This window comes from Tachypleus tridentatus, chromosome 3 (genome assembly GCF_004210375.1).
Source record: "Tachypleus tridentatus isolate NWPU-2018 chromosome 3, ASM421037v1, whole genome shotgun sequence".
Taxonomy (NCBI): Eukaryota; Metazoa; Arthropoda; class Merostomata; order Xiphosura; family Limulidae; genus Tachypleus; species Tachypleus tridentatus.
This window is the reverse complement of record NC_134827.1, coordinates 25,569,941-25,584,804: the sequence shown is the minus strand read 5'-3', so window position 1 is coordinate 25,584,804 and position 14,864 is coordinate 25,569,941. Positions and strand designations below refer to the sequence as shown.

Here is a 14,864-nt window from a genome sequence, read left to right as displayed (position 1 = left end):
GCGGGGGGGGGTGATGAAATGATATTAAATCCCTTGTTTGCAGTAGCTTCGTACACTTTGGTGTAAATCTATGAACACCCATGATGAATTAGGACGTTATGGTAAAATAATAGATTTTTTGGGGTTTTTTTTCGCAGAATATTTCTGAGACCTTTCAATTACTGGGTTCTGAGTAAATACGTTGATAAAATGGAGAATGTAAATTATATGATTTTCACTTCAAGAATTATCTGAGAGTTCGACCTTGTTTAGTCTTGCTTATGGTGAAGTATTATAACAATATGACCACGTTTTGTGGTTCCATGGAGTACACAGAGGATGATTAATGTTAGTGACAAATCTGATGAAACATGGGAGCTGGATTCGAGGACAATGTAAAGAAAGAAAGTAATGGAAATCACTTATTGAAAGACAATTCACTGCATAATAAGTGACGTTTATACGGAGAGAAAAAACAGCTCGCTACTAAATAAAATTCGGTATAAAATTAGATTTTATTTTAGTCCTCATATATCAAAATCTGCACAAAATACTCCAGGGGTGCCGTGCCCAGTTGGTTTAATATAAGCATTTGGCATTTGTGCATAGTTCATTTCCGTAAAATAAATAAATATATACACATACACACACGTATATATAAAATATATTTAAACAACAAGCAGAAAACAAAGTATCGACTCATGATCGTGAAACTTTCTTTAAACAAGGTTGAATGTGATTAAAACAACTATATATCAAAGAGGAGCTTCGTCCATTTGACCCTCAAGGCCCGGCATGGCCAGGAGGGTTAAGGGGTTCGAATCCCCGTCGCACCAAACAGGCTCGCCCTTTCAGCTGTGGGGGCGTTATAATGTTACGTTCAATCCTACTATTCGTTGGTAAAAGAGTAGCCCAAGAGTTGGCGGTGGGTGGTGATGACTAGCTGCCTTCCCTCTAGTCTTACACTAATAAATTAGGAACGGATAGCGCAGGTAGCCCTCGTGTAGCTTTATGCGGAATTCAAAAAACAAACAAATCTTTGACCCTTTCTTTGTATTTCTTTTCAAAAATAAATACTGGCGACGTCCCTGCACTCGCATATTTATACGTACACATAAACATACAAAAATATACATAAATAGGATATTTAAAGTGACTAGTTATGACTGTGTATTAACTTCGGTAAAAAATGACTAATATTGAGCAGAAATTAATATATTACACAAATCAATACTTTATATACTATAAAATTCATACGTGTTTATAATTGTTTAAGCATGCATAATTTATATAAAATTAATTTTTAAATATAAAATAATTAAAAAGGCACTATATGAATGTAGATACACGTTCCTTGATATGCATGTTCACTAAACATCACTAGTAATTATTATAAGCACAGATAGATCATCATATTACTGTACGTACTTCAGTTGTCCATCTACCAGCTGACAAACAATTCTTTTCAACATTCACTCACTTTGCGCAACATATTTTTTTTACAAATGTTATAACATACCCCCCCCCCTAATAAGCAAACTCCGACCCCCAGGGTCGGTATGGTCTCACTGATGCAAATTGGGTACCTCCAGAAGGTCCATAGTTTGTAGATGGCAATCCATATGATGCTAAATACTGGTTCATTGGCATCTGACCCAGAGTGGGTACCATAGGAGAACTGCTTGCATTCATAGTTGAAGAAGGAAGAGATGAGGATGGGCCGTATGTAGGAGTCACACGTGGCACGTGAGGTGCAGAATGGGACCCTAAATTTGAATCAGTAGAATAGGTGTGGTTAAATCGTGAATCTTCGTTAGTATAAGAAGCGGTTGAAGGTTCCATAGCAGTTATGCTTGATGTTGGTATACTTGCAACATTAAGTGTCGCAACAGGAGGCGGAGGGTACTGAGGCGTTGGAGGTGGGACGGAACTGAATGGTGTAGGCGGGTTCCATGGACTATGAGATGCAGATGGTTTTATCACAAATTCACGTTGAGCCGAGTAACTTTGAAGATGACTCATCAAGCGCAATCGAAGAGGATCTTGTAGATCCATTCCTTCAATCGCCACCAGGTAGCGCGCTACTTCTGTCGCGCACTCTCTAAAACCAAGACTGTGATAGTCCGCTGCATATTTCTGTGGATCAAAGGAAAAGGCATCGAAACCTGAATGCAAAGAAAACGTTAATCTTATTAAATGTACTTGAGGTCTAACATATTAAAACTTGTATTTGAACCTGAACACTTAATTAAGAAAAATATTAATTGCTGTATAGCACTGAACTAATTTTATCACTGTGGTTTGTTTATTTCAATACTTAATTGTTTTGAAGTGTTTCAGCAGCAAGATATTTCCTATTGGAAAACAACTTAAGTTTGTAAATAATTTTTATAAGACTGGCATTTTACTTTCACGAGCACAGAAGATAGAAAAACTGAAAAAAATCATGACCTGGGTCCTTTGGTCAAATGAGTATTTTTGGTAAATAACCTGTGGTTTCAATTAGTAATTTTGATAAACCAAACCTAGACACGTTGTTAAATTAGTAGATCTAGTCAAATACGACCTAGATATTTTGATTAGAACAGTAGTTCTGGTTGTGAACCGGATTTACCATAGGTTACAGATGATGGATTACAAAGCTAAAATCAAAAAGCCAACGTTTTTCAAGATGAACCTCCTAGATTTATAACGTTTGAAAAATGATATACATGTTGTAACACTTAAAACATGCAGTATATTAACCCTAAAACTTTTAATCACATCTTAACTTCGATAATTACTGCAACGGCCTAGGAAGAATATACAAATATTAACACTTTGTTACCTTTGGCATGGAGCATTTTCAAGTGGTCCACAGTCATTTGTAAAATTTCTGCCTTTTCTAGTTTAGCTGAGCCCTGCATGAAAAAAGAAACCATTTACACTTAGTGTAACATCCTGGAAAGTTTTATCTATCGTTACATCACATGAGTAAAATGATCTTTTGTAGTTTTATACCATAAGCAACAAGGGACCGTTTGGGGTCTCACTCTGGTAATTTAGAAATAATATACACAAAATGTATTTATTATCTTTTATATATATAATATTAAAACTGCAACAGAATATACGATTTTTATCCATTAAGGTAACAGTTAAGCATATGATTTGATTTTTATTTTATTTTCAGAGGGGTTCCCTTCCATTTCACGTCTTTTAGAACCCGGAACTTGCTTAGACGCGAACTATAAGGTGGAAGTTTATCTTCCTATCACGATTGAACTTTATGTACATATGCATAAAAAAATGTAAAGAGAAAAACTTAAGAAAAAACTTATTCTTAGCAACACAGAGAGTTGGAATTAGTTATGTTGGAACTTGCATGGTACTTAAATATTTAATGAAACCGTGAAAAACAAACTAGAAACTTCGTGGCGCGATGTGAGGCGCTAAGTGTAATTTTAAAATTTAAATTTAATGTGCGGTTTATATATATTATGCATTTCCTAGTCTCTTCGTCTCTTGTTACCCAAAGAGATTATAAAATGGCATGTACGTTTATAACAAAGTTTACGAGCTGACTGAGTAAATAAAGTTATTAATTTATTAAGTATACGTCATAATTTATAAAGATCCTTTTAGTAAATCGTAGGTTTGTTTGTTAAATGTATCGTGGTCATTCCATCGTAACTAAGAAAAGTAAGGTCAATAAGTTCCAACACCTAAAAAAAGAAAATGGAACATAACCGTAGAATTTTACATCATATGACTAAAGTAGTGATCAAGATTTTTTTTGTCTCCAATACTCACAAATATTTGACATAAATATAAAAAGTGTAGCATGCTCACCTGTTTTTCAAACGCTGCAGGAACCAGGCGTCGAAGCTCAGACAAAGAGCTGTTAATTCGGTCACGCCGTCTCTTTTCAATCACCTGTCAGATCAAATCAAATCGTAACGACTTTCATTCATATACTTATCAAACTTTATCTTAGACTGAGATAAAGTTACTGTTCCAACAACATCCGAATGCGACCCATTTCTAGTTACAACCACTCTATTAGAAAAATAAAACTATCTTAGGTGAAGGTGATTTATAGCCCGACGAAGTTTTTATTTGTGTCGCCTAGTCTTACTGTTTTCACTGTTAAATAAACAAAACGACTATAAATTCCCTTTACAATCAGATTCCTCTTTCTTTTCCTCACAAGAGAAGACAATTTGAGAGACTTCAGCTTCTCCTCATATGACTAGCTCTCCATCCCAAGCACCCTTCTCTAAATCCTTTCCAACAGTTTAATGTTTTTCCAAAGGTAAGGAGATGAAGACTGAACACAATATTCTAAATGTGGCCAAACCAGTGACCTGTACAATGATATTATAACCTCTTTGTACTTGTAATCAATATTTATATAGATACAACCTAAAAACTTATTTGCCCTACCACTAGAGACAGCACATTGCTTGGGTGGCTTTAGATCAACTAATTACGCCAAGATCCTTTTCTTTCATGACACTGTTAAGGTTATTCCAATCCAAATTACACTTATAATTCAAATTATGATAACTTACATATATTATCTTACATATATGATAATTAAAATCCATCTTCCTAACTCACTAAATTATCCTTTTGTACATCAGCAACATCCTCTTCACGGCTAGCAACACCCAAGTGCATCGACAGCAAAAGTTAGTAATTTATTGACAGTTCCTTCACCAAAGTTCGTTAGGCTTAGATCTTTATTTACGAACTACAGTTCAAATAAGCCTAATACTTACCCCACGTCTCTTCTTCTTGTTGAGTATCTGACAGCTTTCACTGCTTTGAGTAGGTGTCCTGAAATGTGAGAATAACATATAAAAAAACTCTGCATTTAAAAAACTAAAAATAAAGGTTGTACGTGATTGTGATACAGACATCTACCCTATTTCATTATCATTCCTAACGGCTAACATCGTAATCTACAACTTAACATGTAAAGTATTTATATGTGGAACTTGGAAACTTTAAAATATTAAACATTAAGTATCAGTATCCATTATATAACATAAAATAAAAAAGTATATGAAAGACATAAAGCTTGTCTGCTTGATATTACAATATAATCAGAAGAATTTTGAATAAGTGCGTGTTTACATATCATTTCACGTGTCTATCCTGTACAGCACGTGCTAGTCACCGGTTTAAAAGTTAACGTACCCTTTACTTGCTTCCTCGCCGAAGACGTCGTCACACTCAGATTCCATGTCGCTAAAATCTCTTTTCATCGTAAGTCAGACTTCTAAGTAAACGAGCCCACACTTTTGATAATTTCGCTAGTATCTAGACACGCGCGCAGCGGAAGTTCCTTATACTGCGGACACACGACCAACTTGTGCTTGAACGTTTGCCAACTGAACCTAGTGTTCCCACGGTGGTTCGGTTAAAAAGATAGCACTGTGAGAAAATCCCGCCTCCATGGAGAGAAGGCCCTTTGATTGACAAGCGACTTGTGTATTTAGCTGACGTGAAAATCTTGGAGAGTGTCTGCTGATTGGTCACGTGTGGCTCGTGTTATGGGGGCCAGATGCGCGGGTGAGCGTGGGACTCAATGAGCTAGCTTCACCAAGATAGTGTGTTCGATCACGCAGCCAATTTTCTCACACTCCTTCAGGACTGCACAAGTTTTCACATACCATCTTCTGCGTGACCGCGAGGCTGTGAGAACTTGTGGCTGATAAGCAATCCTCAAATCCAGGAACAAGTAAGTATAATTCATAACACTCCAGTAAACAATTTTAAAAAGTGGATTTTTAACATTGCATCAGTAAGTATGGGTTAAATTATTTTAAACTGTCATAAAACTTATTACATTTGAACCACCTCACCTGAGAAGAAAAAAAAACAAAAAAAAACGGAAAAGTCCTTTAAACTTTTGTATATGCGCACACACAAGTGTGAAAATGAAAAAAAAAAACTTAATGAAATGGTAGTCTGAGCATCACAGAAAGTGGGAAGTTATGTGGCATTTAAACATAAATATTTAATGAAACCGTGAAAAACAAGGTAACAATACATTCCACGTGGGGTGATGTGAGGCGCCAAGTGTAACTTCACAACTTAAGTTGGTTATCCAACTTACATATTACACATTACTTCAACTCTTCATCCCTGGTATCCTGAAACACTACGAATCAACTTGTAAAGTTAAGTATTTCACTACGATTTGTAAATTTACGAATTGGCTGATAAATATACTCGCTAATTTATTAAATATACCTCATAGTTTATAAAGTCTTGTTTGTTATTAAATCGTCTGTTTATTTACTAACTTTACGTCACAACCTATAAAATTCCCCAATATGTTATTGTCTATTTATTAAATAAAGACCACAAATTAAAGAGGCCTGGCATGGCCTAGCGCGTAAGGCGTGCGAGTCGTAATCCGAGGGTCGCGGGTTCTCGCGCCCGCGTCGCGCCAAACATGCTTGCCCTCCCAGCCGTGGGGGCGTTATAATGTTACGGTCAATCCCACTATTTGTTGATAAAAGAGTAGCCCAAGAGTTGGCGGTGGGTGGTGATGACTAGCTGCCTTCCCTCTAGTCTTACATTGTTAAAGTAGGGACGGCTGGGTGGAGTGGGCTAACAACCTACTCACTTAAATACTTGTTGAAGAATCCGAAACCGATGAAATCTAATGGTGATAACTAACTAACAAATTATAGAGCTATTCTTAGTGTTATTAAATCGTATATTTATTTATTAAGTATACTTATCGATTTATTAAATATTAATCACAATTTATAAAGTTATCCTTGGTGGTGTTGTTTGTTTTTGAATTTCGCGCAAAACTACACGAGGGCTATCTGCGCTAGCCGTCCCTAATTTAGCAGTGTAAGACTAGAGGGAAGGCAGCTAGTCGTCACCACCCACCGCCAACTCTTGGGCTACTCTTTTACCAACGAATAGTGGGATTCACCATCACATTGTAACGCACCCACGGCTGAAAGGGCGAGCATGTTTGGTGCGATGGGGATCCAAACCCGCGACCCTCAGATTACGAGTCGAACGCCTTAACCCACCTGGCCGTACCGGGTCTCCTTAGTGTTATTAAACTATCTGTTTGTTTATTAAATATAATTGTTCATTTACGAAATATGCTCGTCAATTTACCAATGCACAATTCACTTCTGTTAAGGTACGTGTTAATTTTTACATGTAAATATCGGTTTGTAAATGTACACAACTTTAAATATACGAGGGTATTTAATAAATCAACAATCTTTGCCAACTTGTCAGTTTTACAAATATTTATGCAATACAGAAATTGCATGTGCACTTTAGCTTTAACTGCAAGGCTATGCTTGACGCCTCGATTTTGATTATTCAGATTCATACTGCATAAAATCTAAACCATGTTTGATTATATTAAATCGTTATTTTGAAACGTGGGGTTAAACCAATTCTGTATGTTAAATTAATCTACTCTTTGTTGGAAGTGACTTATTTAATATAACTGTAACAATTATTATTCGTCGAAACTAATAAATCCACCATTTAGCGTTGACTTTTTGTTAAACTAATCCACCAGGTAACACTGACTATTGACAGTAACCAATTTACTGTGTAATACTGGCTGTTGGTATAGCTAATAAATCCACTATGTAACACTGACTGTTTGGTGATAGTAACTAATTCACTATGTAATATTGGATGTGTGTAGAAGATTATCATTTTACTAGGTAACATTAATTGTTTGTTGTTACCAGACCACACATATCACAATATCAATAAAAAATCTCTAATAGAAATTACTGATTATTGGAATATATTATTCAATACGTTAAGGTTTACCGCCAGTTCAGATATCAGGTCATCCCTTAAGTAATGTCCGATTTTAGGTTCACAAAAAGAGAAAGGACTTCAAACGCTTTTAATGTTATTTGATCAATAATATACGTTCCATTATTATTATTTCCTGTCAACGATTCACAAGTTTCTGAATGTCATTTCTATAAAGCTCTTGTGGTTTGGAAGAAAGGAATGTACAGGGGTTAGTTTTGGCATCTTCATGTGTTCCAAGCTCATCAAAATAGTTCTGTAAACTTCGGAATGGATGATAATCATATGGAGAAAAGTCTGGAAAATAAGGAGGATGTGGAAGTTGTTCCCAGTCTAGCTCTTCAATCTTTGCAGGTCTGATCACTGCTGTATGGAGCCGTGCACTATCCTGGTGTAACACAACACCTTTACGATTGATCAAAGTTGGCCTCTTTTCTTTCAGTGCAACATTCAAGTGCTCTAACTGTTGACAATAGAAGTCTGATGCAATCGTTACATTGAGTGGCAACAACTCAAAGTAAATAACACCAACAATATCTCACCAAACACTTAATAAGACTTTCCTAAAGTGGAGGTCCATTTTGGGCTGTGCTTTAGCCAGTGTACCTGCACTAAGCCATTGTCTGCAGCACTTAACATTTTTATAAAATATCCATTTTTTGTCTCCAGTCACTAACCTGTCCAAAAAGGTAAGTTACGTTCACGACAGTGCAGAGAAGTGCAAATGTTCACTCTTGTTTCAAAGCTGGCTTCTCTAAAATGATGGAGGAACCCATTTTCCAAGTTTTGACATCTTTCCTAGCTGTTGCAGATGACGGTGAACTGTTGAATGGGTTGAATTAAGCTTCTGTGCTAGTTCTTCAGCTGTTACAGCACAATCTTCATCAAGTGCAGTCAGCAGCACGTCGTCATTAAACTCAACAGGACGACCTGAACGTGGCATGTCACTTAAGCTGTAGTTACCTGATCTGAATTTCTGAAACCACCTTCCACATTTTTTTTATTGAAAGACTCCAACCCCTAAACAATTTGAATGTTTCGTGTAGTTTCTGCTGCACTGTTGCCTTTTTAAACTCACAAATCATTACATACCTGATGTGCTCCTCAGACACATCCACCTTCATAAGGGCTTATTTGATTAATTATTTGAAAAGGTGGAGTTGGGTTAGTTTTTTTTATTTGTCTGAACATTTTTATACACGTCCTACTACATGTTTTAGTCATTAAAACCTTCTACAAAAACATAAATGATGATGCACTTTCTGTATTAAATTTTCGGACATTATATATGGTATGACCTGATAATTAAAAACCAGTTACAACGAGAGGTAAAGAAGTACCTGAAATTAGGTTATAAAGTTGTTTGTTTTTGAATATCGCACAAAGCTACACGAGGGCTATCGACGCTAGCTGCCCCTAATTAGGCAGTGTAAGACTAGAGGGGAGGCAGCTAGTCATCACCACCCACCGCCAACTCTTTTACCAACGAATAGTGAGATTGACCGTAACATTATAACGCCCCCATGGCTGAAAGGGCGAGCATGTTTGGTGTGACGGGGATTCGAACCCGAGTAGGATTGACTGTATCATATAACGCCTTTACGGCTGAAAGGAGGCGTATATTCAGTGACGGGAGTCGATTCCGCACCTCACGGAGCGTTAGTGGTAGTATCCTAGTCATTAGACAATGCCAGTCTTCTTTGATATTTATTATTATTTATTCCTCTCGATTCCTTGAAGGAACATAGGGCCGCATTCGCTTGCGGATTCATTAACAGGCTGGTTTTTAAGTGAGTAGATTGTTAGCTCACTGCATAACCCCCAACCAGGAGGATAAACCTTAGCCGTCCCTATTTTTGCAGTGTAAGACTAGAGGGAAGGCAGCTAGTCATCACCACCCACCGCCAACTCTTGAGCTACTCTTTTACCAACGAATAGTGGGATTGATCGTAACATTATGCACCCCCACGGCTAAAAGGGCGAGCATGTTTAGCGCGACTGGGATGCGAACTCGCGACCCTCGGATTACGAGTCGCACGCCTTAACACGCATGGCCATGCCGGGCACTCTTTGATATTTAGCCTTGCCAAATTTATATGGTATAATTGGTAGAATGGTTAATCTGTTGAAAAGAATTAAACTAGGTCTGGTGCATAATGAATATATTTCAGAATTAACATGTATATATGTATGCATACATATTTCAAGTTCCATCCAAATGAAAGAGAATGTGCTTATAAACTTAATTAATTTTACCTTAATTCTCACAACAGCGCATCTGGTGCATCCTTACCATGAACGTCTATACCTAATCCAATCATTACACAGTTTCTATAAGTTTCTAAGCCCTTACACACGTCGATGCATAAAATCATACTTTTGTTCTATTCATTTGCCACGTGTGGTACTACAATCCAAATTTTCCTTTTTATTTGGCAGGCTGCAACACACACGACTCGTGTCATGGGAAAACACGCGCTTTGCCTTTCTCACACGCTCCTCGCACACGCGCAATAGCTGCAAGTGCATTCTTTGAACCCCAAGCGGCAAACAAGGGATTGGTTAACGAGAACGCATTTTTCTTCACTGTTGAGGTAAGACCAAGTTTCATATGCGAGTGAAACATTCGAGTTGAGCGTTTAGTGCTTAAACCAAGTATAAAAATTGTATTCAACTAAAAAATAAGTAAGGCTTTTTCAGTTAAACATTTTCTCATAGTGAGAAATCTTAACTTACTGGCGAAAGAAAACAAAAACATGGGGACAAGTTTCAGAGTTTGATGTAAAGTTCTGTCCTCGTTACAAGAATGTAAAATACTTTAGGTATTTGAAAAACACGTGATTGTACTGTAATAATAAATTACTTAGCCTTATTAACGAGTTGACAGGTAAACTAACTGTGAGGTTTTCTTCTCCTTACTCAAGAGTGTAATTTCAGTAAAGAAAAGAAGGAATCTGTGAAACACGTGAGGGCTTAATCTATTCTTTTCATTCGCCATACCTCGCTTCGATTATGGAGTGTTCTTCCAAAATTAGCTGCCGTAAAGTCGTTGCTTTAAAGTTTCAAGTTGCTTGTGATATAAATTTCTGGTGAGTAAAGTAAAATACGTATGCAAAATAAATATTTTAGTGTGAGTGGTCATTTTGAAAATTATTAAAACATTTTGATCAGTTTGATACACTGATGGCAAGATCGCATCACGCTATTCTAATTGCACTTATAAATTAATAACTAAATCTAATACTAACAATTAATAAAAAGTTGTTGTTATGTTAAAAAACTGTTATTTTGAGAGTTGTGTAGATATGTTCACATCACAGACTTCATACTGAGGAATGTTACATTAGTTTATTCTACAAAGAATTTGTTGGTAGATAAATTACATTTTAACATTTGTTTTAAATTTAGTAGCAGTAAATCCGCGCAACTGAAAATATGTTTAATTGCTTCAAAACAATTTAATATAATATTGATTCAGTTATTTCGAAACAAATAAACATAATAATATATATTTCCTCGATAAAAAATAAGTGAAAACAATGTCATCTTGATGTATTCACTTCGAAACGACAGTAATAACATAATCTTGACATCTTAGTTGCTAACTGAATATTACCCTGAAATCACACATACGTGTGATTGAATCACATTAGGATTCATTAACCCTAATGAAGCCTCAAAGGCGAAATCTTGTTTAAAATATAAAAATTATTTTACAAAAATCTGGAGTGTAAAGGTCCTTTTCTCTAAATTTTGTATCATAAAACCGGTAATTCAACTGTAGGATTCTGTGTTTATAACGCTAAAAATCTAGTTCTATATATGTGATGCACACAAAGCAGACAGCCCATTATTTGGCTTCGCACTTGAGAATTACAGTCGCATTGTATTAAACAAAAAATGGTTTGTAGGATACGCCCACTTGAAGTAACATCCTAATGGCTAGTACATTTTTACATCTATTTATATAAAAATAAAAGACATAATAATAATAATAAAAATAAACTGTATTTGAAATAATAATATCAAATACATAGAAATGTCAGGAAACGGTAAAACATATACAAATAAAACAGTATTCCACAAGGTAAAAGACATACAAGGCCGTATGGTATATGATGATGAAACCACTTGGTTTCTGTATAAATGCGCGTGCTAATATAGTACTTGTGATTTATTGTTTTCGTTAAATCTTTAATTTATTTTCATTTCATATGCTGAGGTAGTAGCATATTTAAGTAATATTACAATCATTATAATACACAAGAATATCTAATTAATAAAAATAAATTGTGTAGAAATATACAGGTATCGAATGAACAAATATTGTGCATCATAAATATTATGTCCATGCGTTTAATTGAATATAGAACTTTGTCTATATTGTAAGTTCCATTGTAAGACACAAAAGAGCTTCGCTCGTGAAATATCATTACTCTTTTTAAATGAGCATGTGACTGTTTTATTCAGCATACAAAACAATTTTCACATTGCTAAAAGGTTTTGCGGTCATGATCACGTGGATCGTGGTTTGTTCCCACCAACTTCGAACCTGTACGAGATCAGCACTCGAGTGAGTTCCCGTTACTGTGGAAAGGTTTCAGTTTGCGGATATTACTTCCTCTTTTTATTTTTCTTTAATGGATTTATAAAATATTTAGGCTGAGTTTAACATCGTCATTCCGTTTATGCGTTTTTCTAAACGTTCAATATTTTATACAGCAAACTACACGGAATAATAGTTATTCTTTTTAAACTTTAAAACAACTTTTAAAAGAAAATTAAAATAATTAATATTCTGTGAATTAGTCTAAAAGTTGATGACTTAACTCACCATCATTTTTAAGTTACAATAACATTTTCTATTAAGAGTGTTTTTTTTTACATTCAAGTCGTTTTGCAAGTCTTCATATTCCCAGAATAGAAAATAATTATAACAATCCTAACTTGAAAACTACTCATATTATCCGTCACTAACTTTGAACTACCCACCTACTATCCACAGTGTCACTTTCATAACACATTCGAAGTTTATTTGTTTTTGTTTTCTGAATTTCGCGCAAAGCTACACGAGGGCACTCGATTCGTAATCTAAGGGTCGAAGGTTCGAATCCCCATCGCACCAAACATGCTCGCCCTTTCAGCCGTGGGGTCGTTATAACGTAACGATCCATCCCATAATTTTCGTTGTAATATTCGTTGGTAAAAGAGTTGGCGGTGGGCATTGATGACTAGCTGCCTTCCCTGTAGTCTTACACTGCTAAATTAGGGGTGGCTAGCGCAGGTAGCCCTCGTGTATCTTTGCGCGAAATTCAAAACAAACAAACAGTCTTATATTCATAATATGGTTGGGAGGAAGAGGTCTGATGTACCTGACCCTCCTGGGTATTTAACATCCATAATACGGATTAATTTCAACTGCTTTTATTATTATTATTTTACAAAATATATGAAGTCCTCCATTAAAGTTAACAAATTCTGAGTGTGTAGAAAATGACACACTTACATCTTGCCTCACGTGGACGGTTCGAGGTTTTGACGCCCATCCATCACTATAGAAGAATGATCCTGGACATTTTGATCTGTAAGTATAGCGTGTTCGGAGCTTTCGGTTTCTATTCCATAAGTAGTGGTTGAATCTATCACGTGCCCGACATGCATACTGACACGTGCCATGAAAACCGTGAACTGAGCTAATTGGAAAATAATTGGAAAACATTCAACATTAAATATATATCGGCTTCATCACAGATGGCCGAAATGTTTTTGTTGCGTCACCTACAAAGTTCCGAATCTGTTTGCTGGTTAGTGTTCGGTACATTATAGTTACTGTAATGCAGTCTCTTTTTTTTTTGTCATTTTTATTTTCAATTACTAACACATATTAAATATATTTTATTAAAAAATATAATTACGAAGTATTCCAGAAGAACGAAATTTCAAATTTATTTTCTATCTATCTGTTTATTGGTACAAACCTGAAATGATCTGGTAATAAAGGTACGCGACTCGCGAGTTCGAAACCTGTCACCGAACATGCTATTAACCGCGACAGCTTTATATATAACGGCGAATCCTACTATTCGTTGGTTAAAAGAAATAGTCTCAGAGTTGACGGTAAGTGCCGTTGATTAGTTGCCTTCCATCTAATTTATCGCTTAAAATTAGGGTTGGTTAATAAATGCAAATAATCATCAGACAGCTTAAAAACTTTGCGAGAAATTAAAAAAAAATACGCAAAATAAATCAACTTGGTAAACTGAGAGGAGGCGGATGGATATTTTTATAAACACCATTCATCATCATACAATAAAATTAACTGTCCTTTCACAGAGACTTTTTGTCAAACGTTAACCGATTAGACAAAGACATTACGCATTTATTTTATCTAGCGTCTTTTGAATATTAGTACGCCACAATATTAAAATAGAAGAAGGAAAATAAATTTCTGTGAAGAAACTCTGTAATATACATATGTCTGATAACCGCATGACGCTAAAGAAAATGTTACATGTTACTTGGAGCACATTCCTATCCGTAAGTCTGCTTTTTTTTTTTTTTTTTGGAAATTTCGCACAAAGGTACTCGAGGGCTATCTGTGCTAGCCGTCCCTAATTTAGCAGTGTAAGACTAGAGGGAAGGCAGCTAGTCATTACCACCCACCGCCAACTCTTGGGCTACTCTTTACCAACGAATAGTGGGATTGACCGTAACATTATACACCCCGTGGACTGGGAGGGCGAGCATGTTTAGCGCGACGCGGGCGCGAACCCGCGACCCTCGGATTACGAGTCGCACGCCCTACGCGCTAGGCCATGTAAGTCTGCTGTAAGTGTGCCTGTGGTTACGTGATTCGTTATCTGCGCGGTGTGAGATTGTTTATTTGTTTGTTTTGTTTTCTAATTTCGCGCAAAGCTACACTAGGGCTATGTGCATTGGCCATGTAGAATTTAGCAGTAGAAGTCTAGAGAGAAGGTAGCTAGTCATCACCACCTGCCGCCAACTCTTGGGGTACTCTTTTACCAATGAATAGTGGGATGACTGTAACATTATAACGCTCCCACGGCTGAAAGGTCGAG

General features: G+C 36.1%; 1 protein-coding gene across 3 annotated transcripts; it reads right to left on the bottom strand.

Annotated features, from left to right (window-relative positions):
• Nucleotides 1-470: 470 nt before the first annotated feature.
• LOC143246563 (hairy/enhancer-of-split related with YRPW motif protein-like) lies at nucleotides 471-14,381 on the bottom strand. Of its 3 annotated transcripts, none has more exons than XM_076493479.1 (5): nucleotides 13,292-14,381; nucleotides 4,743-4,800; nucleotides 3,811-3,894; nucleotides 2,807-2,879; nucleotides 471-2,144 (listed from the first exon to the last, which is right to left on the bottom strand). In XM_076493479.1, coding segments are annotated over exons 1-5 (855 nt in total). In that variant the 5' UTR covers nucleotides 13,294-14,381; the 3' UTR covers nucleotides 471-1,506. The 3 variants fall into 3 exon arrangements, with proteins under 3 accessions (XP_076349594.1, XP_076349593.1, XP_076349596.1); XM_076493478.1 differs by lacking the exon at nucleotides 13,292-14,381 and adding an exon at nucleotides 5,164-6,441; XM_076493481.1 differs by lacking the exon at nucleotides 13,292-14,381 and adding an exon at nucleotides 5,101-5,156.
• Between the last annotated feature and the right edge of the window lie 483 nt (nucleotides 14,382-14,864).